The following is a 27793-nucleotide window of genomic DNA, read 5'->3' as shown; positions in this document are numbered from 1 at the left end:
TCAGATGTTTACAGGTAATCTTTCCAACTGCCATTTATCACACCTCGGCAGAGAGATAATCACAGCAATCAAAGGTGTGAATGGTGTCCAAACAGGTCAGTCAGGAAAACATTACATCAAAGAACAATGAGGTGGGGTCACAAGGGGTCAAATATTGCAGATGCTGGGGTCTGTATGAAAAACAAGACAAAAAACATTTTTTTTGCTGGAAATCACAGCAGGTCCGGCCGCATCGGTGTAGAGAGACCAAGCCAATGTCGACTCGAGTCTGGATGACCCTGCGTCAGGTGGGGTTACATGTAGCGTGACATGAACCCAAGATCTCGGTTGAGGCCGTCCTCATGGGTGCGGAACTTGGCTATCAGTTTCTGCGCGACGATTTTGCGTTGTCGTGTGTCTCGAAGGCCGCCCTGGACAATGTTTACCCGAAGATCGGAGGCTGAATGTCCTTGACTGCTGAAGTGTTCCCCGACTGGGAGGGAACACTCCTGCCTGGTGATTGTTGCGCGGTGTCCGTTCATCCGTTGTCGCAGTGTCTGCATGGTCTCGCCGATGTACCATGCTCCGGGGCATCCTTTCCTGCAACGTATGAGGTAGACAACGTTGGCCGAGTCACATGAGTATGTACCATGTACCTGGTGGGTGGTGTCCTCACGTGTGATGATGGTATCTGTGTTGATGATCTGGCATGTCTTGCAGAGGTTGCTGTGGCAGGGTTGTGTGGTGTCGTGGTCGCTGTTCTCCTGAAAGCTGGGTAATTTGCTGCGAATGATGGTCTGTTTGAGGTTAGGCGGCTGTTTGAAAGTGAGTAGTGGAGGCGTGGGGATGGCCTTAGTGATGCGCTATCAATTACTCATAAAAGACTGAGAGTTAGAAGAGTAACTAAAGGCTTTTATTAACAACAGAATGGAGGTCTGCCTCGAGTGGTCGACCGGTCCAGGATACCAAGGGCTGGGGAGCAGTCACCTTTATACTAGGACCTGTGGGAGGAGTCAGCCGAGGCATGTCCAGGCATGTACACAGTGGAATACAAACAGGACAAACAGGAATACAAACAGTGGTTTACCACATTCACCCCTTGTTTAAAATTGAGTCCGGCGGGGTGAAGTGTATTAAAAGTTAGTGTATTGGAGTCTCTCCGGAGGTCTTGTCTGCCGCTGTGATCGGCGTGGCGACGGCAGGGGTAGTGAAGCTTCCGGCGTCGAGTCCAGCGTAGGCTGTGGCACAGGCGTGTCGTCCTCGTAGATGTCGAGCGGGTCGCGGGGCCCAGGCCTGCCGTCTGCTGGGGCTGGATATCGGATCGTGGGGGGGGGGGGGGGGGGGGTGGGAGTGGGTTACTGTGGTCCCCGAGGGTGCAAGGTCTCTTATGGAGACTGTGTCCTCCCGCCCGTCCGGGTATGCGATGTAAGCATACTGGGGGTTGGCGTGGAGGAGGTCGACCCTCTCGACCAGGGGGTCCGTTTTATGGGTCCTCACGTGTCTTCTCAGTAGGACCGGCCCTGGGGACGTCAGCCATGGCGGTAGCGATGTCCCTGATGTGGACTTCCTTGGGAAGACGAACATTTTCTCATGAGGGGTGGCGTTAGTGGCAGTGCAGAGCAGTGACCGAATAGAGTGGAGCGCATCGGGAGCACCGCCAGCGGGAGGTTGGAAGGCCCCTAGACTTTAAGGCTAGCAGGACGGCCTTCCAAACTGTCGCATTTTCTCTTTCCACCTGTCCGTTCCCCCGGGGGTTGTAACTGGTGGTCCTGCTTGTGGCAATACCCCTAGTTAGCAGGTACTGACGGAGTTCGTCGCTCATAAACGATGAGCCCCGGTCGCTATGGATATAGCTGGGGAAGCCGAACAGGGTGAAGAGGTTGTTCAGACATTTAATGACCGTGGCACTGGTCATGTCCGGGCAGGGGAAGGCGAACGGGAATACTCATCAATAATATTGAGGAAGTACACATTGCGGTCGGAGGAGGGGAGAGGCCCTTTAAAATCAACGCTCAGGCGCTCGAAGGGGCGAGTGGCTTTTATCAGGTGGGCCCTGTCTGGTCTATAAAAGTGTGGTTTGCACTCAGCGCAGACTTGGCAGTTCCTGGTCATGGTCCTGACCTCCTCAATAGAGTAAGGCAGGTTGCGGGCCTTGATGAGGTGGAAGAGCCTGGTGACCCCCGGGTGGCAGAGGTCATTGTGGAGGACCCGTAGTCTATCGATCTGCGCGCTGGCGCAGGTGCCACGCGATAGCGCATCCGGGGGTTCATTTAGCTTCCCGGGCCGGTACAAGATCTCGTAGTTGTAGGTGGAAAGTTCGATTCTCCACCTCAAGATCTTGTCATTTTTGATTTTGCCCCTCTGCTTGTTGTTAAACATAAAAGCAACTGAACGCTGGTCAGTGAGCAGGGTAAATCGTTTTCCGGCCAGGTAGTGCCTCCAATGACGCACAGCCTCCACAATCGCCTGGGCCTCCTTCTCAACAGCGGAGTGTCTGGTCTCCGGGCCTTGGAGGGTTCGTGAAAAGAAGGCCACGGGTCTCCCCGCCTGATTGAGGGTAGCGGCCAGGGCAAAGTCGGACGCGTCGCTTTCCACCTGGAAGGGGATGGATTCGTCCACTGCGTGCATGGTGGCTTTGGCAATGTCCTCCTTGATACGGTGGAAGGCTAAGCGGGCCTCTGCCGTCAAGGGAAAAGAGGTGGACTTGATCAGCGGACGGGCCTTGTCCGCGTAGTAGGGGACCCACTGGGCGTAATAGGAGAAAAACCCTAGGCACCTCTTCAGGGCCTTGAGGCAGTGGGGCAGTGGAAGTTCCATAAGGGGACGCATCCGGTCGGGGTCGGGGCCGATGACTCCGTGTTCCACAACACAGCCAAGGATGGCGAGGCGGTTTGTGCGGAATATGCACTTCTCCTTGTTATATGTCAGGTTTAGGAGTTGGGCGGTGCGGAGGAATTTTTCGAGGTTTGCGTCATGGTCCTGCAAGTCACGGCCGCAGATGGTCACATTGTCCAGATATGGGAAAGTGGCCTGCAACGCATTTTGATCTACCATCCGGTCCATCTCCCTTTGGAAGATGGAGACCCCGTTGGTGACGCCAAAGGGAACCCTAAGGAAGTGATAGAGGCGGCCGTTTGCCTCAAAGGCAGTGTACTGGCGGTCCTCAGGGCGGATGGGGAGCTGGTGGTACGCTGATTTCAGGTCAATGGTCGAGAAGACGCGGTACTGCGCGATCTGGTTGACCATATCAGCTATACGGGGGAGTGGGTAGGCGTCCAGCAGGGTGTAGCGATTTATTGTCTGGCTGTAGTCGATAACCAGGCGCTGCTTCTCGCCGGTCTTAACGACCACAACCTGGGCTCGCCAGGGGCTGGTGCTGCCCTCAATAATCCCTTCTTTCAGGAGCCGCTCCACTTCGGTTTTAATGAAAACCCTGTCCCCGGCACTGTATCGCCTGCTCTTTGTGGCGATGGGCTTACAGTCGGGGGTGAGGTTAGCAAACAGTGGTGGGGGGATGACTCTGAGTGTGGAGAGGTTGCACCTGGTGCGCGGCGGGCAATTTGGAAGCTGCTGGCTGCGGACTGTGAGTGGGGGTAGGGGTCCACCGTACGCCATCGTAACACTTTTAAGGTGGCACTGAAAATCTAACCCCAGCAGGACGGCAGCGCAGAGGTCAGGCAGAACCAGAAGTTTAAAATGATCGTACACGGTCCCGTCTACTACGAGTGTCACCACGCAGTAGCCGCCGATGTCCGCCGACTGGGACTCGAAGGCCATAGAAATCCGCTGTTGCGCAGGCAGGACTGGGAGAGAGCAACGCCGCACCGTGTCGGGGTGGATGAAGCTCTCCGTGCTCCCAGAGTCAAAAAGGCAGATTGTATCGTGACCATTTACCTTAATGTCCATTGTGGAACTGGCCAGTTGGTGCGGTCTCGCTTGGTCCAGTGTAACGGATGCCAGCGTAGGGGTCGGTGTGTCGCTGCGGGTATCAGATGAGGCGGTGTCGGGGGCCTGCTGCGTCCCGGCTGTCGTCCAAGATGGCGGCGTCCATGATCCCCATGTGGCTGGAGGCGTCCAAAATGGCTGCTGTACCGGTGATTCGCACACGGCCGGGGAGGTCCAAAATGGTGGCCCGCATGGCCCACACGCGGCGCTGCTGGGGTTCGGGGTGGCTTTGGCCCTGCAGATGCTAGCGTAGTGTCCCTTCTTCCCGCAGCCCGAGCAGATCGCGTTTTTCGCCGGGCAGCGCGCTCTGGGGTGTTTTGCCTGGCCACAGAAGTAGCATTTCTGGCCTTGGGGCACTGCTGTCTGGCCTTGGGACACTGCTGCGGTAGTTGGGCCGTTGTTGGGGTGTGGCTGGGGTGGCACGGCGCTATGAGGCGGTCCTACCGTGTCCCAGGCTGTCATTCCCCGCGGCGTCCACGGTGCAGAGGAGTAGGCATCCATGCCCTGGTAGGCTGCATCCAACGATAGTGCGAGTTCAGAGGCCTTGTTGAGGTCGAGGTTACTCTGCTCCAACAGTCGCTGTCGTGTGTAATTGGATCTGTGGCCCGCTACAAAAGCGTCCCGGATAAGTTCCTCTGTGTACACGGCGGCCTTTACATCCTTACAACCACAGGCCCGGCCAAGCAGACAGTGCCTGAAGGTATTCCACGGTCGATTCCCCAGGTTGTTGTTTACGACTCCCCAGGAGGTGCCTGGCGTACACTTCGTTCACTGGGCGCGTGTACTGGTCCTTGAGGAGCTTGATAGCATCCGCGTACGAGGTCGCGTCTTGGATGACCGAGTACACTCGGTGGTTCACTTTGGAGGTCAGGACATCCAGTTTGTCCTCGTCCGATTTGATTGCTTCGGAGGCGGTCAGGAATTTTTCGAAACACTTAAGCCAGTGAGTAAACTTGGTGGATGAGTCCGCCTCCCGATGATCTAAGTCCAGGCATGCTGGTGTGAGGATCTTCTCCATTATAAAAATGTTGTTAATAAAATTGATGCGCTATCAATTACTCATAAAAGACTGAGAGTTAGAAGAGTAACTAAAGGCTTTTATTAACAACAGAATGGAGGTCTGCCTCGAGTGGTCGACCGGTCCAGGATACCAAGGGCTGGGGAGCAGTCACCTTTATACTAGGACCTGTGGGAGGAGTCAGCCGAGGCATGTCCAGGCATGTACACAGTGGAATACAAACAGGACAAACAGGAATACAAACAGTGGTTTACCACACTTAGCGAGGTGTTCGTCGTCATCGATGACATGTTGAAGGCTGCAGAGAACATGGCGTAGTTTCTCCGCTCCGGGGAAGTACTGGACGACGAAGGGTACTCTGTTGGTTGTGTCCCGTGTTTGTCTTCTGAGGAGGTCTATGCGATTTTTCGCTGTGGCCCGTCGGAACTGTCGATCGACGAGTCGAGCGTCATATCCCGTTCTTACAAGGGCGTCTTTCAGTGTCTGTAGGTGTCCATCGCGTTCCTCCTCGTCTGAGCAGATCCTGTGTATTCGCAGGGCTTGTCCATAGGGGATGGCTTCTTTTACGTGGTTAGGGTGGAAGCTGGAGAAGTGAAGCATCGTGAGGTTGTCCGTGGGCTTGCGGTAGAGTGAAGTGCTGAGGTGTCCGTCTTTGATGGAGATTCGTGTCCAGGAATGAAACCGATTCGGAGGAGTAGTCCATGGTGAGTTTGATGGTGGGATGGAACTTGTTGATGTTATCGTGTAGTCTTTTCAGTGATTCTTCGCCGTGGGTCCATAGGAAGAAAATGTTGTCGATGTATCTGGTGAATAGCGTTGGTTGGAGATCCTGTGCAGCGAAGAAGTCTTGCTCGAACTTGTGCATGATGATGTTTGCGTATTGGGGTGCGAATTTGGTCCCCATGGCTGTTCCGTGTGTTTGGGTAAAGAACTGGTTGTCGAAGGTGAAGACATTGTGGTCAAGGATGAAGCGGATGAGTTGTAGGATGGCGCGGATGAGTTGTAGGATGGCGTCTGGAGATTGGCTGTTGTTGGTGTTGAGTACTGAGGCTGTCGCAGCGATGCCGTCATCGTGAGGGATGCTGGTGTCGAGTGCCGAGGAGTGTTCCTGGTTCAACTGGTCCGTGGGTGCCGAGTTTCTGCAAGAAGTCTGTAGTGTCGCGACAGAAGCTGAGGGTTCCCTGTACGATGGGTTTCAGGATGCCCTCGACATATCCAGAGAGGTTCTCACACAGGGTTCCGTTGCCTGATGCGATAGGACGTCCGGGTGTGTTGGCTTTGTGTATCTTTGGGAGGCAGTAGAAGTCTCCCACGCGGGGAGTACGTGGGATGAGAGCATGTAGGATGCTTTGAAGGTCTGTATCGAAGGTCTTGATCAGTCTGTTGAGTTGGCGGGTGTGTTCTTTGGTCTGATCTGCGGGTAACTGTCTGTAGTGTTCCTGGTTGTCGGTATACTTCTTTGCAATAGTCCGTTCTGTTCTGTATGACGATGGCGCCTCCTTTGTCTGCTGGTTTGATGACGATGTTGCGGTTGGTCTTGAGAGCGTGGATGGCGTTGCGTTGTTCTCGGGTGACATTCTGGACTGTCTTGAGTGTGGCTGATGAATCTGGCGTTGATGCATCTCCTGACAGCTTGAGCATACATGTCAAGCTTAGGGCAGCGACCCTCCGGAGGGGTCAAATTTGACTCTTTCTTCTTCGGTTGCTGCACTGCGGATCCCTCTGTCTGCTGTTCCGGATCATTGATTGTCTCATTGGGTTCGCTGCTGACATCTTGGGTTTGTGGAAGAATTCCCGGAGCCTCATTCTCCTGATGAATTCCTCTGTGTCTGCCGCGAGACCGGTGGGGTCCATTTTGGTGGTGGGGCAGAAATTGAGCCCTCGGCTGAGAACTTCAATTTCGTCTGGTTGAAGGGTGTGGTCGGACAGGCCGACGATGGATTTCCCTGTGGTTTCAACCGTGGTAACGGGGGAGGCTTGGTTGCTGCTGCTGGTGATGCCGAGTTTCTCAAGCTTCCTGTTCTTGGTGTGCATGTAGGTAGCGTAGTTCCGTTGCCTTGTTTGTTTGGCGGTGTCTCGTAGCTGGTCTGCTGTGTCCTGAGCACAGGCTGAGAACATGGACTCCATCTCGGTTTCGACGTCTGCTGTAGAGCTGGTGTACGAGATGGTTGAGGAGTGTGCGAGAGGTACGACGGCAGAGTCTCTCAGCGTAGTCTGTGTTGTAGGTCGACTTGAGTGGGTTTGTGATCTGAAGTCCTTTCGGGATCTTGTCTGCTTTCTCTCTACACAGATGCAGCCAGACCTGCTGTGATTTCCAGCAAAAAAAATGTTTTTTGTCTGTTTTATTGTTTTTCATACAGACCCCAGCATCTGCAATATTTGACCCCTTGTGACCCCACCTCATTGTTCTTTGATGTAATGTTTTCCTGACGGACCTGTTTGGACACCATTCACACCTTTGATTGCTGTGATTATCTCTCTGCCGAGGTGTGATAAATGGCAGTTGGAAAGATTACCTGTAAACATCTGACATGATTCTCTGACTATATAAGCTGTGTCTTTATGCATTTCTCCACTTCACCGGACGAAGGAGCAGCGCTCCGAAAGCTTGTGATTTCAAATAAAGCTGTTGGACTATAACCTGGTGTTGTGTGACTTCAGAAATTAATAGGTTTGACCTAATAGCTATTATTGAGACATGGTTGCAATGGGGCCAAGGTTGGGAACTAAATATTCCAGGATACTTAAAATTTTAGAAGAGATAGGCAAAATGGAAAAGGAGGAGTAGCCCTGATAATAAAGGATGGGATAAAGACAGTAGAGAGAATGGATCTTCGCTCTGAAAATCAAGAAGTAGAATCAATTTGATTGGAGCCAAGAAACAGCAAGGGGCAGAAAACATTGGTGGGAATTGTTTATAGGCCCCCAAACAGTAGTTGTAATGTAAGGCAGAGTATAAATTAGGAAATTGGAGGCGCATGTAACAAGGGTCATACAGTAATCATGGGGGACTTTAATCTACATATAGATTGGACAAACCAAATTTGCAGTAATAGTGTGGAGGACGAATTAATGGAATGTATGCAAGATAGTTTTCTAGATCAGTATGTTGAGGAACTGACTAAGGAACGGGCTATTTTAGATCTAGTATTGTGCAACGAGAAAGGGCTAATTAATAACCTTGTAGTAAAGGGGCCTTTAGGGAAGAGTGACCATAATATGTTAGAATTTTATATGGAGCTTGAAAGTGATTTAGTTAAATCCGAAACTAGGGTCTTAAATCTTAACAAAGCAAACTATGTGGGTATGAGTGGCGAGTGGCTACAGTAGATTGGGAAACTACATTAAAAGGTATGACTGTAGACATGCAATGACTAGCATTTAAAGAACTAATACATAATTTACAACAAATACATAATTTACAACAGTAAACTGGCGAGAGACATAAAAACAGACTGTAAAAGCTTCTATAGGAATGTAAAAAGGAAAAGATTTGCAAAAGTAAATGTGGGTCCCTTACAGACCGATACAGGAGAGGTTATAATGGGGAATAAGGAAATGGCAGAGAAATTAAACAAATACTTTCTGTCTGTCTTCACAGAAGATGCAAAAAACAACAACAAAAAAGCGAGAATGAGGAACTGAAAGAAATTATTAGTAAAAAAAAGTAGTACTAGAGAAATTAATGGCACTGAAAGCCGATAAATTCCCTGGACCTGAATGTCTAGAGCCTCGGGTTTTGAAAGAGGTGGCTATAGAGATAGTGGATGCATTGGTTGTCATTTTCCAAAATTCCATAGATTCTAGAATGGTTCCCGCCAATTGGAAGGTAGCAATGTAACCCCACTATTTAAGAAAGGAGGGAGAGAGAAAAGGGGGAACTACAGACCAGTTAGCCTGACATCATTAGTAGGGAAAATGCTAGAATTCTATTATTAAGGACCTGGTAACAGGGCACTTAGAAAATAATAGGATTAGGAAGAGTCAACACGGATTTATGAAAGGGAAATCGTGTTTGACAAATCTGTTAAGAGTTTTTTGAGGTTGTAACTAGCAGAATAGATAAGGGGGAAACCAGTGGATGTGGTGTATTTGGATTTTCAGAAGATATTCGATAAGGTGCCACACAAGAGGTTATGCAACAAAATTAGGGCTCAAGGGATAATATACTGGCATGGATTGAGGATTGGTTAATGGACAGAAAACAGAGTAGGAATAAACAGGTCATTTTCGAGTTGGCAGGCTGTAACTAGTGGGGTACCGCAAGGATCAGTGTTTGGGCCTCAGCTATTCACAATCTATATCAATGATTTGGATAAGGGGACCAAATGTAATATATCCAAAGTTTGCTGATGATACAAAGCTGGGTGGGAATGCAAGTTGTGAGGAGGATGCAGAGGCTTCAAGGAAATATAGACAAGCTAAGTGAGTGGACAAGAACATGGCAAATGGAATATAATGTGGAGAAATGTGAAGTTATCCACTTTGGTAGGAAAAATAGAGAAGCAGAATTTTTTTTAAATGGTGAGAGGTTGGGAAATGTTGGTGTTCAGAGGGATCTGGGTGTCCTTGTACACGAATCACTGAAAGTTAACATGCAGGTACAGCAAACAATTAGGAAAGCAAATGGTATGTTGGCCATTATTACAAGAGGATTTGAGTATAAGAGTAAAGACATCTTACTGCAATTATATAGGGTCCTGGTGAGACCATACCTAGAGTATTGTGTACAGTTTTGGTCTACTTACCTAAGGAAGGATATACTTGCCATAGAGGGAGTACAACAAAGGTTCACCGGACTGATTCCTTGGATGGGGGGATTGTCTTATGAGGAGAGATTGAGTAGACTAGGCCTATATTTGCTAGAGTTTAGAAGAATGAGAGGTGATCTCATTGAAACATACAAAATTCTTAGTGTTTGACAGGGTAGATGCAGGGAGGATGTTCCCCTGGCTGGGGAGTCTAGAACCAGGGGTCACAGTCTCAGAATAAGGGGTTGGCCATTTAGGACTGAGATGAGGAGAAATTTCTTCACTCAGAGGGTGGTGAATCTTTGGAATTCTCTGTGGAGGCTCAGTCATTGAGTATTTTCAAGACAGAGGTCGATAGTTTTTTGGATATTATGGGAATCAAGGGATATGGGGATAGTGCAGGAAAGTGGAGTTGAGGTAGAAGATCAGCCATGATCTTACTGAATGGCAGAGCAGGCTCGAGAGGCCAAATGGCCTATTCCTGCTCTTATTTTTTATGTCCTTATGTGACATATCAGAATTCCCTGTTCAAATGACAAATAAAAAAATGAATCTATTATAAAACTATGCGGTGAAACTAAAGCCAAGCATGAGACCATCTGAAGTTCAAGAAATGTAAGGCCACATCAGGACAAGGCTGGAATTGTGCATTATAGCACGTGGCACATGTAAAAATAAATTATGTATTACAGACAAGATCTTTCAATGGCAAGGAACTATTTTGCTGACAGCAGCAGAAAAAGCTAAAAACTGGTCTTTTACAGACTACGGCTATCAGAAAAGTTCACATGACCTCTGAATAAAATGCCTGAAGGATGCTTTTGTGATGACTTGTTCCACCCTAGTGGATGACCAAGATACATCAATTAAGAGAGCTGCTTTGGTCAAGAGAAGCAAAAAGTTTTAAAGAATCTGTGCCATATTTGTACAAATCTGATAAAAGAAATGGAGAACCACTTAAAAACTTCAGTTGAAATATTTCCATTTACACAAACAGGGATATTGAAAAATAAATGCTAATTTCTCAGTTACATTGAAAGAAAATTAGTGAGTATAGAGTACTCACCACATGACGTTCAAGGATTTTTTCAATTAAATAATTAAACGTGCATCTTCAGCCATACATCCTACCTCGTGTATCCACCTCTGTAATGGTCTTTGCTTCCAAATGCAGATCAATGTCCTTAGGTACAGTCAGTGGCTTGCTTTCTATGTGCCCATTGTACTTCCTGGCAAAACCACGATATAAGTGGCTGTAAGTCTACAAATGGAAACTCATGTTCCTTCACTCTGATTCCAGATGGAAGATCCTTACCGTCTCATCCCTGGCAACGATTAATTTTGACCACATCTAAACATTGCAAACAAACACTGATGTTCTTCCATCTTACTTGGAAGAGGCTGTAAACATTGCTACTACAACTGCAACAAAAATTTGCCTTTACAGAAGAACCACCCCCCCCCCCCCCCCCCCCCCCCAACCACCGGGCATGCACGCTCTTCCCCCCAGTACGCGCGCTCTCCCGCTCGCTCCTCTGTCGCGCGCGCGCGCCCTCTGGACCTCGCAAGCGCACGAGAGAGCACACACGTGCAGTAGGGAGAGCGCACAAGAGCGCTTAGCATTATCTAGACTGACACCTTAAGAGCATGCACTCTAATTCAGAGATCAACTTGTCAGTTTCATGGTTACATCTGACAAAGAAGCTTTTTAAATAAATCTAACGTTGTTATTGATCCCTTGGTGTTTTAAAAGACTTTCATTCTAAAGCAGCATTGCGAAACTGCGATCCAGAGTATTTTCTAGATATTTTCTTTTATTTTTGATAAATACACTGCTAAAAGGTTTGAAAGTGGAGGGTCCAGAAGAGCAGCTATGGGAAGAAAAGAGTACAGTAGCCTGGTGGCTATGACACTGGACTACGAAAGTTCAAATCCCACCGTGGCAAGTAAAGAAACTGAATCTCAATTTGTAAGGTGCCTTGCCAGTGAACTAAATAAAAATTATGGAAGAGAATCTATTAACAACCAGCTCCAAGACATGGTTTATGTCAATGCTAAACAGTTTGGGCTCCGCTTCAAATGCAAAATGTAGTACATCTCAAATTCACAAGCAGAAACCAATTGCAACTGGTGCAAAACAAACTTTTTCTGGTTGGATGGACAAGGAACAGACTGACACACCAACTCTTTAACATGCAATTAGCACTGGACATGAGTGACTGGAACTCTGCACGTGGGTAAACGTACACATTTGCAGCTCTTGGCTTTACCCGACTACTGGAAAAGGCAATATAAGCTGGGACCTGCATTTTTCTAAACAAACATTGGTCTCAAACTTCGATTTAGAGGGATGACTAAAAGCTTGGTCAAAGATGTGGTTTAATACAAACACATATTACTTATAGAATCAGGAGGCTACAGCTGTGTACAAGAGAAAGAATCTCCGTGCTAAAATTACAGATTTCCAGTTAGAGCTACAAACTAGTTTTGGAAGGGTAGGAATTCCCTTTATGGCCTTTCCATGAGTTTAAGGCAGGCTGTCGATCAATAACAGGATCTTCCAGGGTTTAGAGTACAAGAGTAAGGAAGTCTTGCTACAATTGTACAGGGCTTTGGCGAGACTGCACCTGGAGTACTGTGCACAGTTTTGGTCTCCTTTTCCAAGGAAGGATATACTTGCCTTGGAGGCGGTGCAACAAAGGTTCACCAGATTGATTCCTGGAATGAGAGGGTTGTCCTATGAGCAGAGATTGAGTCTATACTCTTTGGAGTTTAGAAGAATGAGCAGTGATCTCACTGAAACAAAAGATTCTGAGGGAGACTAACAGGGTAGATGCTGAGAGGTTGTTTCCCCTGGCTAGAGTCTAGAACTAGGGGGCATAGTCTCAGAATAAGGAGTCAGCTATTTAAGACTGAGATGAGGAGGAATTATTTCACTCAGAGGGTTGTGAATCTTTGGAATTCTCTACCCCAAAGGGCTGTGGATGCTGAATCGTTAAGTATATTCAAGGCGGAGATAGATAGATTTTTGGACTCTAGGGGAATCAAGGCATATGGAGATCGGGCGGGAAAGTGGATTTGAGGTCGAAGATCAGCCATGATCTTATTGAATGGCGGAGCAGGCTCGAGGGGCCGTATGGCCTACTCCTAATTCTTGTTATGTTCTTCCCCGAAGCAGAGGCTGGGAGGAAAACTGAACATTCCCACTTCTTTCTCCCACTCTCAGCATCTGTTCCCTCCCTCCTGGGCCTTGTGCTTTCCTTTCCCTCTCACCCAAAGCCTACCTGCGCCATACCCTTTTCATTACTCTTACCACATTCTATCCTGCTGCATCCCTGCCTGAATGGTATCCAACATTCACCACCCAAAACTGCAACCTGTGACCTACATCTCTCTCCCTCACCTGCCAGCCATGACCCATTGCTCCAAAAGGAGCCCATGACCCACTGGCCTACAGCACTGTCCTCCCCAACACCCATTTGGCCTTTCCTTCTGATTTGTTCACCCTCCTCCCTCATCCTTTCCCTCTGATCTTCTAACCTTTCCCACCCTTGGATACCTTTGCATGTAAAGGGGGAAGAGAAAGAGAAACAGAAGACAGGGGGCAGACGATAAATGAGAGAAGAAGGTAGAGGATTAAGGCAAGAGAAGAGAGTAGAGGGGAAACGGAAGAAGAGGGTAGATGGTTAAGGGAAGAGAGGTAAAGAAGAAAGACTTGTATGCAGCGGCTTTCATGACCTCAGGACATTCAAAAGCACTTTACAGCCAATTAAATACTTTTTTGATGTGCAGTCACTAATGTAATATAGGAAACGTGGCAGCCAATTTGCACTCAGCAAGGTCCCACAAACAGCAATGTGATAGTGACCAGATAATCTGGGTTTTTTTTTAAGATATTGGTAGAGGGATAAATATTGGCCAGGACACTGGGCAGAATTCCCCTACTCTTCTTCAAAAAATAGTGCATGGGATCTTTTACGTTCAGTCAAGAGGGCAAACGGAGCCTCAGTTTAACGTCTCATACAAAAGATGGCACCCATTATTGCACCAAGTATTGCACTAGAAGCGTCAACCTCGATTTTGTGCTTAAGTCTCTAGAGTGGGACTTGAACCCATAACCTTCTGACTCAGGCGAGGGTGGCACCACTCCGCAACGGCCAACACCCAAGGGTAAGGTAGGGGGTAAATCAGATCCACCAGATGGTGCGCTCTCAATAGAGTCAAACCAACTGGAAAAACAACCTTGTGACCTTGGACATTTTAAGCTAAGAGAGGCTAATTTGATGACAATCAGACAGATAAACTAGATTCTATGTACAGGAAGTGATGTCATAGCTAGTCATTACCTGTCTTTCCTGGATTTTACTTTTTGTTGTTTCCCAGCAAGAGCTTGGAGTTGTTCTTCTGTAGGATGCTGATACCATTGCAAGCTGTAACAATACAGATCCAAAATTATCCATTCAAAAAGGTTTCCTTTCCAACAATCAGCATTTCAAATAAATCAACACACCACAGTTGCCCATAATTCTTTTTTCCATTAATCTAATAGCAGCCTTAGTTATTTTTAACTGCTTTCGGTACTTGTCATTGTTTTGTGTATACGTCTTATTTCTCTTTGTACATGTACCTGACTCAGAATGAAAAAAATAAAAAAGGGTCAAACTCTTAACTCCTGAGCCATTCCTTTGTAAATAACTTTTATTTACTATTTCCTTTCTTAAATATTTTACCACTGCAGGGATCTGTACTAATCTGAACTATCTTTTGCAAATTTCAAACTGATTTTGTCTCTCTTCCATCTCTCAAAGAAGTTTCAAACTCTTTGAAAAGACTTTCAAACTGACTCTCAAATTCAAACAGAACAGTTTTTTAAAAATATACAAGAAATGCTTTACTGGGACTTACTGGATGTTGCAAAATGGGCCACTCAAGTTTAAAAAGGAACAGTCATACACAAACTCATTCAATCACTCAGCATTGTTTAAGTTTGAATTATTCCTTGCTCAAATCTCTAAATAATTAAATGTTCATGATTATAGAGATAAGCTTGATAAAAGAATTTAAGCTGTAGTGTTTGTTTTAAGCTGCTTATGCAATATGACGGGATTTAAAGGAGCAGCCATCAAACCAAAACTAGATATCTATGTACAGTAATTGAGAGTGAAGGTCAAATAACTGAAAACATTAATGTCAGATGAAACTGAGTGCATTAGACTTAAAGCATTGCTCCTTTCAACGCTGAAGATCAAGCTATTATTTCCTCATCGCCAAATGTATTTGCTTCTCCTGGCTAGGTTTATGGATCAGAGATTAGTCATCTTTAAGTTAAAGGACATTTGCGGAGAACTGCTATGAATGGAAAGTCCGCCCTCGCCTTATACAGTTCGTTAATAAACTTATTGGGGTAGATTTTCATCTTCACCGCTTGGGCGGGATGCCTGCCCTTTATAGAACCCACCTATTTTCAATCAAGAGAAATCAATGGAATAAAACTCAGGCAAGTTCTATAAAGGGCAGGCAATCTGCCCACCAGATTACTGCCCAGATGGTGAAGATGAAAAGCTGCTCCACTAAATGTGGAAATCTTACTAGCACTACACCATCCATTCAAGTCAACATTTTAGATTCAAGGGAATCTTGGAAATTAAAGTGGGGGTGTCATCATATGTACAGATCATGTCCTCCCTCTGGTTTCGCTCCTAGCAGAGTATTTTCTTGAAAGATGATGTAACTAGCCTCATTACCAATGCATTCCCATTAGCTGTCACTGTTCATGCCTCTGCTCCACTCCTCCAATATGCAGTTATATAAAATGGTAACTTTCCCTCCCAACTCCTGACTGCAGTCCAGGCTCCCATCGCCAATTTAAAATCAGAGACAGTCAGGCGAGGGTGGAGGAGGCATGCCCTCATTTAAGGAGATGGTTGGTAGTGGAGGAAAAAAAAATCTTTCCCCAAATCATTTACAACGATACTTTCAAACTCCCAACCAATGTTCCCTCAAGGCTGCGTGGCCGCGCAGCCTGGGACTGGTTTTTCCCGTGTTAAAGTTTGTGCATCCAAAAAAAAATTAGGAACATTGCTCGTAACTGTCTAGCCTTTGGACCTGTTTGTCATGATACTTCTGCAGCTGTCAATCTGCTCAATCACTCTCCTACTTCTGCCTTTAATGCCCTTGTCTCCAGTAAAACCTTTACTCCCCCACCCTGGTCATTCCCTCTGATACAGCCCCCATATTGTGTCTTAGTATCCCAAGAGAAGGCATTGTCGAAAGGTATCCATTCAAGGGTTCTAATGGAGTTAGTTGACTGCAAGGATTGGAAAGCTCGTTAGAATCAGGTAATTCCTCCAAATATTTAAAAGTAGCAAATGTGAACCCCATCTTTAAAAAAAGGGGCACAGGGTGAACCTTCAGATTACAGACCTGTGAACCTTACCTGAATTGTGGGTACGTTGTTTTGAGACTTTGACGAGGCATAGTCTTAGGGTCTGATTAAAGAGAGCCAGCACGGATTCAGAAGGGCCAGTTTGACCAATTTATTGAGGTTCTTTGAGGAGGTTACAGATCCACTTTGAGAGCAGTGAACTGTCCCACATAACTTTCCATCTATCCGTGAATCAAGTATTGAGCTGGACTGATGCATGAGAACAAAGGGTGGTGGTGTGTGGGGAGATAGAAATCAGTTGCCAGTGGAGTTCCACAGGGGTGAGTGTTGGAGCCATTGTTGTTTATAATTTTTATAAAATCAGACTCCGAGGTGTCCAAGTTGGTAAAAGACACCAAAATGGGTGCAATAGCCAACAATGCTAACTAATGTGTGATAATCCAAAGATATCTGGATAGGCTAGGTCATTGGCAGGGATGAAGCACCTGGAGTTTAACACTGATAAGTGTGACATCACGAGATTAGGTAGATGCAGCAAAGATGTCGATTACGTATTAAAAAAGGTATTTTTCTTTGTGTAACAGAGTGGCAGAGACATGGGGAATTTGAATGATCGATTGTTAAAACCATTGTTTGAGTGCTCACAAGGGTGAAGAAAGCAAATACAATGTTGGGATACTTATTAGTCTAAAACGCAATTGTTGAAGTTGCATCTGGCCTTGGTTAGGGTTAGGCTGCAACTAGAAGAGGGTCTAGAGGAGGGCTTTGAGACTGATTCATGAACTTGGAGGACATAGATGAGAAAAAATGGTCAGACCAGGACCTCCAGACTCGACTATTCCAATGCTCTTCTGGCCGGCTTCCCTCCCTAAAATGAGCTCATCCAAAACTACGCTCCCAGTATTATAACCCACACCAAATCCTGCTCACCCATCGCCCCCGTGCTCGCTGACCTCCACCAACTCCTGGTTCACCAACGCCTCAGTTTCAAAATTCTCATCCCAGTATTCAAATCCCTACATGGCCTCGTCCCTCCCTCTCTGTAACCTCCTCCAGCCCCACAATCCGCCAAGAACTCTGCATTCCTCCAGCTCTGGACTAAGTTCATCAGCTATTGAAAATTTATTTTAAAATGTTTTCTAGCAAACCATCAAAAAATATTAGGAGGCCAAATGGATAGAGTGTTCCAACATAGCCTGGACCACAAGTTCAAGATGGTTGGCTGGTCCACACCATAAAACATGCCCAGTAAATGGCTAGCTCACAACTATACCCATTACCAGTCACAGAAAGCGCTTCTATTTCTAAGCTTTGACTGGCACCTATAACAGTCTTCAGAAAATTTACTGCAGTTATAACTGCAGCTAGAGGCGCAAATAAAAATATATGTCCAATTGCATCATGACTGCTTTCTTTGAGGAACGCCATGCAAAGGTAATCAGGGTGCCACTGCACGGAGAATATAGATTATTTACACAACTCATACTCTTGGTCAGTATAGAGAAATCCTACTAATGGCTGTTTGCAGATTTTCATATATGCCAAAATCTAGATAGTGCTGGACAAACTGTTGTTGCCTGCAGTCTACTTGCAGTGTCATCTGTAATGACTTGCACTTGTGACCAGCGTTATCTTTCAAATTATCTTAGACATTTGGATTGATAGAAGTAGCCAAAAGCAAGACTCAGACATCTGCAACTGCCCATGACCCCACAATGACAAGCCATTTAATATGTACCAGCTTGCTGGGTGGATCAAGAAGTCACCTGGACGGTGCTTGCACCCTCCTCTATTGTAAATCTCTATAATGACCAATGACATCAAGAGCTCTGGATTTCATCAGCAAGCTCTTGGTCCCAACTGCAGGCCATTTAGTATAACAAGGTAGAAGTCAGACCTTCACGATACCTCTAACTTCCAATCAATGACAGAATGGAGCAGTTCTGTGGCATAGTGGTTAGCACTGTTGCCTCACAGCGCCAGAGACCCGGGTTTCTGTCTGTGTGGAGTTTGCACATTCTCCCCGTGTTTGCGTGGGTTTCCTCCGGGTGCTCCGGTTTCCTCCCACAGTCCAAAGATGTGCGGGTTAGGTTGATTGGCTATGATAAATTGACCCTTAGTGTTAGGGGGATTAAATACGTGGAGTTACGGGGATAGGGTGGGATATATGTTGGTATAGGGGTTACGGGGATCGGGTGGGATATGTGTCGGTGCAGGCTCGATGGGCCGAAATGGCCTCGATCTGCACTGTGGGGTTTCTGTGATTCTGTGATTACTATTGCTATCTGATTCAGGAAAAGGGAAGCAAAGGATCTGGATTCTTAGACACCAGAGTAGCCAATAAAGAGGATCACAATGGCCAGAATTTGGCAAGCACGGACAAAGTAGTAGCAAACAGATCCAAGCAAGAATACAAGTCAACCACACAAAAGCACTTTTGTAAACCGGGATTTAACCTCACTGAACTTCTACGTGCAGGATACACTGCAAATCAAATATTTGCCTCAAGCAAGAAAATAATTTGTCTGAATTGGGTATTAATTGTTCTCTGCTAGGTTTCTGTCTTTATCTTGTCATCAGTAGAATTTTTCAAACTAATGTTAATGATTGTCACCTTGACAGTCCTTAAGAATGGTATACGTGTTCCAAACCTGGCTCGGTTATAGTTTGCTTTCAGTTTACCTCATGAAAAACAGTGATAAGAAATCAAGTGATAAACATTAGCTAATCCAAATTTGTAACACCCGTAGCACCCCAAGGGCAAGCCAGGTGACAACCACTAACATTAGTTTGAAAAGAATCCTATACAACAGAACATCTGATTCAATTATAATTCCTAAGAGAACCAACACAAAATAACTCATTACTCAATCCCATACCAGCAAACTACAAATGCATATACAATGGAACCAGAGGTCAAAAGAAATGTTAGAAATTAATACCATATTGCTCAGGATTGCTAAATAAGGGGTGAATTTTGAAACCAAGTCAATTAAGGAAGATGTCCAGCAGAGTCAAAATGTCCAAGGGAAAATTTGACAGGACTAAAAATAGAAACCCAGTTTTGAATGCATAATCCTCCACCCACCAAGAAACTCAAAACTATATACAGGAAACTCTCGATTTACCAGCACCTAAATAACCAGAAATCTCCGTTAACCGGCAAAATTCAGGAGTAGATTCAGGTAAGTTTTACTTCATATTAGTGGCTGTGTAATGGGGTTCCTGCACCTGTTGCTATGCAACAGGGATGCCTGGATCTGTGGCGGGGTTCCTGCACCTGTTGCCATGCAACAGGGACGCCTGGATCCGTGGCCGTGTACGGGGCTCTCGTACCTTTTACTGTACCACTCTAATCCGGACTTTTTGATAAACCGGCGGTGTTGGATAAAAAAAGTTTCCTGTATCCTGCCTTGTATGGACCATTAAGAGTGACGTATATCCCTCTGATTTTCCCAAGCATAGCCTCCCTTAGTGAGAGTCAGACCATTGTTTGAAGAAAGACATTTACTACACCTAAAAGATCAATTTTTTTGTTGCTTTCCTTCTCTCTCTGAATTTTGCCCCCTTGATTCTCCTATCTTACCAACAAAAAGTAATCTTCCAGTAACCTACTCAAAAGTGTTCATTATGCTTGAACCAGGACAGTGACTAACAGCAGGCTATTCACTGAAGTCTATTATTGCCATACAAGACTCACAAGCAATCCACACAAGTACACGTCCAACAAGGCTGGAGAATGATCAGGGCTAAGTTCTATGCAACTGCCTCTCATCCCTAGCCTAGATAAGCAAAACAGAACTGCAGCATCGCCGCTGTCTCCATGACCAAGATCAGCTAAGAGAAAAATCCAGACATTTTATTTTTAGGGCAGACGTTCACAGTGGTTGAACAATAATCCAAGATACTGAACGGAGCAGCTAAAATTAAATATATATTGTGTGCAGTCACAAAAGCCACTGCTCCTGCAGTTCTACTTTACATGGCTAACATGAAAAGGCCACCATCAGTCTATGGGGAGGGAGGAAAGGGAAACATTTAATCCAAACTCCTCCCTCACAAAGAGAGAAGATCAAGAGAATCATTCCTCCCTGGATGTGATTGTGACAACTGAACAGATAAATTAAATAGCTCTATGCATCAAAGTGGCTATAAACAACAGTTGAATATGTTGAGGGATTTTCTGATGATAAACCCTTGATATTTTGATCTCCAGCAATCAACTGAGACAAGAGGGCCAGCAGCAACAAACTCAAGACCTCGTCAAACACAAAAAAATGCTGGAAACATTCAGGTCAGGCAGCATCTACTGAGAATTACAGATGGACAACATTTAAAAAGGAACAGAATAAGAGAAAGTGGGAAAAGTGGGGGGGGCAAAACAAACACAATGACCATGCCAACAGCAAAAGAAAGAGAATGAACTGTAAAGTGCTTATGCAGAGAACAGGAAATGGTTTAATGGCAAGAGTAATATGTGCATGAGACAAAAGGAGGTACGATAAGAGGAAGCAAAGGCATAAAATACATATTCAAAACATAGAGGGTGTGTGAATAGTGAGTGTGTGACGAGCAAAAGGGGGATAGGCAAGTAGAATGGCAAGCATGGAAGAAACTGTCAAAGCAGAGCAGAATCCCGTGGGCCAAACATCAACACCAAGGCTGCAGAGCACCCCACCAACATGGTGTTCTGATCAACAATCTCCTGTTCTCCAGCCAAGCATTTTACACCACTATTTATTTTACTGTGTGTATGGTCATTATGTATTTCCCTCCTTTTTCCCCCCTTCCCTTGTTCTGTCCCTTTTTAATTGCTGTTAATCTGTAATATTTTCCAGCTCCGAGGTGTTGTTCAACATCCAAAATGTCGATTTGTGTTCTCAACAAATGCTGCCTAATCTGCTGAATGTTTCAAATGCTTTCAGTTTTAGACTTCAAAAATCTGCAGTATTTCGCTTTTTGTTCTCAAGACCTTCATCCAGGTCAATCGGAAAGCAACCTTCAAAAAGAATAGAGCATTCTTTCCTATACTAAGAAATGGTGTGTAGTAATCTAACTGGAAAGGAAGAGAAAAGCACTAACTGAGTAACACTTAAGCAAACTCCCTAAAGATGTCTTCCTCTTATGTAACACTCCTATGAAGCGCCTTGGGACGTTTTACTACGTTAAAGGTGCTATATAAATGCAAGTTGTTGTTGTTGTAAAGCACTTTAGTCTGGCAAAAAAAAATCATTTTAAATTCAGATACACAAACATGAGCTGCAAATACCAAAAAGGTTGTGTCTCCCCGCCAACCAACACCCCCCCCCCAGTTTGAAAATAATCTCCGTACCTTCCATTGCAAAGCAACCAGCGAGCAAATGAGTAGTGAGGTGTGATCTTCTGTATGATGCTGGCCATTACCATAGTAACCACCAACTGCACGCCTATCACACCCTGGAAGGGAAAAAAGTCAGGGTGAACCATTTGTCAAAGTTTTTAAATTGTACGGATAAAATTTCTTAATAATTTAATAGCATTTCAGCAGCCAAAGGATTTTAATATATCCACACTATAGGTAAGCTCATAATAGTAAACTGATAATCACCTTAAGATGAAACAGCTTTCTCATTTCCTGCAGCATCACAATGATATTGCAGATTATGACACATAATGCACTACTAAGCCATTGGGCTAAAAGCTATTAAGACTAGAGCCGATACAGTGCTAATCCATTGCAAATATTCTACTTGGGACAATACAGAGCAAAACTGCCTCAATATGTCCACAGTCAAGTTTTAGTCACATTATTATGTTGATGTGAATGTTGCACTAAAATTAGCACAAGAGATATTAGTTACATCACAGTTAATAATTGACTTATTCACACAACATTGTATAACAGAGTCAAATAACTATATCTGTTGTAAAAAATATTGAGTTTCTAGACCAAACTCATACACAATTACAATTCTTTAATCTGGGTGACAGTCTTGGATTTTACATCCTTGCAGGGTAATGACGAGCCTTCTCTCAATATGCACCCACCTTCACGTGGCAGAAGTTAGAACTCAAACTTGTACTCTTATCAACCATCCTACATGAATGTTCATTGGAATCCTAACCTAAATGCACCACCTTTCCATAACCTGCTCAACTAAGTTACTGTTTCCAATATTTTACTGTTTCCAATATAAGAGTTATAGTTTCCAATATAAGAGTTATAGTTATCAGGTAAAACCTTCCAGCAAACATATCAAGAATTAACTAGTTTCCAGCAAACAATATGTTTTGATGAGGAAGGAAGGGAGGGAGGGAGGGAGGGAGGGAGGGAGAAGAGACTGCTTTTCCCTTGAGTAATATACAAGTTTTCATACTTAAAACCACACTCAAGACATGTAATTTACCCTAAACAACCAACGGTACTATTTAAAATTCTAGCTAAATTGTACACTGTCGCCATTGCATGCTTCATTTGTTTTTTAAAAATACACAATTATTAAAAATCAATGCAGTACATAGAGTTGCCAACCCTCTAGGAGAAATTATAATGGGGAATAAGGAAATGGCAGAAAAATTAAACAAATACTTTGTGTCTGTCTTCACGGTAGAGGACGCAAAAAACCTCCTGGAAATCATGGAGAACCAAGGGTCTAACAAGAATGAGGAACTGAAAGAAATTAGTTTTAGTAAAAAAAAAAAAAATAGCACTGGAGAAATTAATGGGACTGAAAGCCAATAAATCCCCTGGACCCAATGGCCTACATCCTCGGGTTTTGAAAGAGGTGGCTCTAGAGATAGTGGACGCATTGGTTGTCATCTTCCAAAATTCCATAGATTCTAGAACGGTTCCCGTGGGTTGGAAGGTAGCAAATGTAACCCCACTATTTAAGAAAGTAGGGAACTACAGACCAGTTAGCCTGACATCAGTAGTAGGGAAAATGCTAGAATCTATTATTAAGGACGTGCTAACAGGGCAGTTAGAAAATAATAGGATTGTGCAGAGTCCTCACAGATATATGAAAGGGAAATCATGTTTGATGAATCTGTTAAGAGTTTTTTGAGGTTGTAACTAGCAGAATAGGTAAGGGGGAAACCAGTGGATGTGGTGTATTTGGATTTTCAGAAGGCATTCGATAAGGTGCCACACAAGAGGTTATTCAACAAAATGAGGGCTCATGGGATTGGGGTAATATACTAGCATGGATTGAGGATTGGTTGACAGACAGAAAACAGAGAGTGGGAATAAACGGGTTATTTTCGGGTTGGCAGGCTGTAACTGGTGGGGTACCGCAAGGATCAGTGCTTGGGCCTCAGCTATTCACAATCTAAATCAATGATTTGGATGAGGGGACCAAATGTACTACATCCAAGTTTGCTGATGATACAAAGCTAGGTGGGAATGTAAGTTGAGGAGGATGCAAAGAGGCTTCAAGGGGATATAGACAGGCTAAGTGAGTGGACAAGAACATGGCAAGTTCTTATTGTCCAGGATTCTCCTGGAACTGAAGATTGATCTTCCGGGCACTGCTGCAAACAACCCGGGATAAAAATCTCCAATGTGAGAAAAGCTTGCCTGGTATCCGCTGGTGTATCTGCTCTGTGACATCCACAGAGCCTCGCTCAGTGTAACTGAGGAGCATTCGCAGGAAACTGACTAAGTGGGCTACGTTCCCAGAGACCACCAGGGGAAAAACGACTCCCAGGAACAGGCAGTGAGGGGAAAGGGCTGCGGCCCTGTGGCTGTGACAAACTCCAACAATGAGCTGGTGCTGCCGAGAATGCACGGGCTTGGAACAGATTCCCGAAGCGCTGTCACTTTACAATATGTTCAAGAGAATGGAGGCATTTGGTCCTGACTCTGGAAGGTGAATGAAAGTAAACGCATCTTAAAAGAACCACATTGCTAGACATATGGCTTGCAAGCCTGAAATTCTTCCTTCAAAAAAGTCAGATTTAATTCCTCATACAAGGTAACCATAACGTTGTATTTAACTACCATATGCACCAGGAGGCTGAAACAACTCCCTAGAAGCTGACAATTTAAGAGTGGCCCTGATTACAAGCCTACATGTATAAATTTGTACAAATACCCAACATTCTTTCATTTGTATTGGAGGAAGAAAAAAAAGTCACAACACGAAAACAGGCCATCCAGACCAAGTCTGTGTCAGCATTTACCTTCCACGTGAGCAAATAGTTCTAAACTTTTTCCCTTCATCCACTATCCAATCTAATCCTGAATGTTGACAGTTTCTGCCTCAACCACTAGCCCTGGAGGTGAATTCCACAGCCTCACAACTGCGTGTAAATAACTTCCTTCTGCTCAAAATCTCTTAGGTCACAGGTTTGGGAGTTGTTGTTGAAGAATCCTCAGCGAGTTGCTGCAGTGCATCCTGTAGGAAAGGGACATGCACACACGGTGCGCCGGTGGTGGAGGAAGTAACATTTAAAGGTGGTGGATGGGGTAGCAATCAAGCAAATTGCTTTGTTCTGGATGGTGTCAAGCTTCTTGAGTGTTGTTGGAGCTGCACTCATCCAGGCAAGTAGAGTGCATTCCATCACACACCTGAATTGTGCCTTGTAAGTGGTGGAAAGGCTTTGGGAGTAAGGGGTGAGTCATGTGCCACAGAATATCCAGCTTTTTACCGGCTCTTATAGCCACAGTATTCTGACCTCCTACCGTTTCTTGATCTTTTCATTGGGAGCTGCCAGCATGACAATGGCAGTCTCAATTTCTCTGCTCCCCTCAGTCACTCTAACCTACCTTCCTCTCAACTTGCAACACTCCATGCTCTCAGGTCCAACCCTGACAGTCATTAAACCTGCCTACGAGGGCAATCCTGTTGTTGAACAGACCTCTACCTTGCAGAGGCTGAACGCCAACTCACCGACACCTCCTCTTACCTCCGCCTGGATCACAATCCCACCAATGAACATCAAACCGTCATTTCCCAGACCGTCGCTGACCTCATTTCCTCTGGAGATCTTACCCCCACGGCCTCCAACCTCATACATGGAATATTATTTGTTCCAGTCCTACTCAGGTCCCCTCCCTCATCTCTTTTTCCAGTACACTGATGACTGTATCGATGCTGCTTCCTGCTCTCGCCCCGAACTGGAAAGTTTCAATAGTTTTGCTTCAAATTTCCACCCCTCCCTTGCCTTCACACGGTCCATCTCCTAATCTACACTTCCCTTCCTCGACTTCTCTATCTTCTATTTCTGGGGATAGGCTGTTAACCAATATCTACTAGAAGCCCATTGACTCCCACAGCTACTTTGATTACACTTCCTCCCACCCAATTTCCTGTAATGACTATTCCATTCTCCCAGTTTATCCGTTTCCGACGCATCTATTCTGACGATGCCACCTTCCACGCTGGCTTCCTGTTTCCTCAACCAACGACTCCCCTCCACCTTGGTTGACAGGGCCTCGACCGTGTTCATCCCATTTCCTGCACATCTGCCCTCACCCCTTCCCCCCCCACCAGCCTCCACATGCAACGGATCATCCTCCACCATTTCTGCCACCCCCAGCATGATCCCACCGCCAAACATTTTCCCCTCCCCTTTCAGCATTCCAAAGGGACCGATCCCTCTGAGACATCCTGGTCCACTCAATCACCTCCAACACCCACTCCCTTTCCCAAGGCACTGTCCCATGCAAGCGCAGGAGATGCAACACTTGCCCTTTTACCTCCTCCCTTCCCATTGTCCAGGACCCCAAACACTCCTTCCAGATGAAACAGCGATTTACTTGTACTTCTTTCCATTTAGTATACTGTATTCGCTGCTCACAATGCAGTCTCCTCTACATTGGGAAGATTAAACATAGATTGGGTGATTGCTTTGCTCCGTTCAGTCCACAAGAATGACCTTGAGCTTCCGGTTGCTTGCCATTTTAATTCTCCGCCCACCTCCACTCTGACACCTCTATCCTCAGCCTATTACGCTATTCCAATTAAATCTCAAGGAACAGCACCTCATTTTTCGATTGGGCACTTAGTCTTCTGGACTCAAAAATCGAGTTCAACAATTTCAGATCATAACCACTGCTCCCATTTTTTTGGACAACAAGTGCTGGTAATGATTCTGCCATGGTCTTTTACAGCTCCTGTAGACCCATCTTTTGTTTCTTGATTTTTTCCATTACCATCCCCTTTTGCCTCACACCATCATCCCTTTTCCAGTTCTGATGAAAGGTCACAGACCTCAAATGTTAACTCTGTTTACAGAATGGTGCCTGACCTGCATTTTCTGTTTTTACTTCAAAAGTACTTTGTTGACTGTAAAGTGTCCCCTGAGGCCATATAAATGGAAGTTCTTTCTTTCTCACAAAGCAATTTTCCATACCTGGGTTGGGTTGGGTTGGGGTGGGGTGGGGGAAAGAGAACAGGAGTCACTCCAGTTCAGATTAGAACCAGACTCTGAATTTATATTACAACTTCTCCGCATAGTGAAATAATTCAACACCCATGGTATAGCCGTAGCACAAATCTACCCCATGACACTCGGTGGACCGAAAGGTAATGTACCTCATCAATCGCACTCCTTCCACAGCCAATTCACCCCATCATAGACCCTACCCCACCTATTAATTCCCTGATGAAAAGCTTTACATTAAAAAACTGATCCCGGAAGGCAAGCAAGCAAAATATTTGTTCATCCTCAAATATCCACTCTGGTCTACTGTCATCCACAGCCCCCAGGACCAGATTCAGGCGTTCACTTGTCAACCAAGAGCTTATAAGTGGGATAATTAAAAGATTGGGGGGGGGGGTGGTGTAAGAGAGAAACGTCTTTAAAAACGCCAGATTTCCACATGTATGAATTAACCGGTGCCCTGACAGTGAGGTAGATGGGCCTGCCGTAGTCGCAGTGCCCTAGGGTGAAAATGTGCGAGTGGGCCTGGTGTGTCCCTGTGTGTGTGTGTGTGAGAAGGGCTCTGTGAGTAGCTCCGACAACCGGGACCCTGAGTGAGGGGACACACATACACAGCCGGCTCCCACCCTCACCAATCACGCCGCCGCACTCACCATATTATCGAACACCTCGGCTCCTGGAAAGGCAGTGAGCAGACGGCCGGGATGCGCTGCGCTCATAAGCCCCGCTCGATGCCTGTCTAAAGCTGTTTGAAGTCACGAACTGCCGCCATCGCTCAACCTCGGCCGCCGCTAGAGGTCACGGAGGCCCCGGGCCCCGCCTGCCCCACTCCCGCCTCGCACAATTAATTTAACATTTTGGGGAAACAGAAGCCGCTAAATTACTCACGGCGACTCGGTGATTTTTTTTAATGTTAGTTTTTGAGCCCTCGAATTCCCGTTGATCATTACAAAGCGCTGACATCACTTTATATCGCGCGCTGATTGGTCGCCATTCACAGGCGCGCCCGCGAGTTTGAAAGGCCCCCCGAGCGCCGGTTTCAAGGGGCCGTGCGGCCGCCATCTTGGTGAAGGAGCCGCTACCCTAAAATCAAACAATCCAGGTGCTGGCTGTACACCGTCCACTGACAGTCTGACAGCAACAACTTGCGCATTAACGTAGTAAACACGTCCCAAGCCGCCTCATTGGAGCGTTATCAGACAACATTTGACACCGAGACACATTAGGACAGGTGACCAAAGAGGTAGGTTTTAATAAGTGGCACTTGTTAAAGGTACCCAAAATGCAGTAAACATAGAAACATAGAAGATAGGAGCAGGAGTAGGCCATTCGGCCCTTCGAGCCTGCTCC

The 27793-nt window shown here is 45.7% G+C and overlaps 1 protein-coding gene across 2 annotated transcripts in view; it reads right to left on the bottom strand.

The window, feature by feature from the left end:
- Positions 1 to 27371, bottom strand: part of tmem161b (transmembrane protein 161B) — a 94714-nt gene extending 67343 nt beyond the window's left edge. The window contains exons 1-4 of one of the 2 annotated variants that reach the window (XM_085989262.1): positions 27097 to 27371; positions 21411 to 21514; positions 14040 to 14123; positions 10825 to 10922 (exon numbers count right to left, since the gene is read on the bottom strand). In XM_085989262.1, the coding sequence (XP_085845388.1) occupies positions 10825 to 10922; positions 14040 to 14123; positions 21411 to 21514; positions 27097 to 27162 (352 nt within the window). In that variant the 5' untranslated portion in view covers positions 27163 to 27371. The remainder of the gene's footprint in view (positions 1 to 10824; positions 10923 to 14039; positions 14124 to 21410; positions 21515 to 27096) is intronic. The other variant, XM_085989271.1, reaches the window with a different exon arrangement.
- Positions 27372 to 27793: the final 422 nt, after the last annotated feature.

Source organism: Somniosus microcephalus, chromosome 1 (genome assembly GCF_052327205.1).
Source record: "Somniosus microcephalus isolate GS21.2 chromosome 1, FLI_Smic_1.0, whole genome shotgun sequence".
Taxonomy (NCBI): Eukaryota; Metazoa; Chordata; class Chondrichthyes; order Squaliformes; family Somniosidae; genus Somniosus; species Somniosus microcephalus.
Note: the sequence above shows the minus strand (reverse complement) of the source record. Positions and strands in the feature narration are given on the sequence as shown.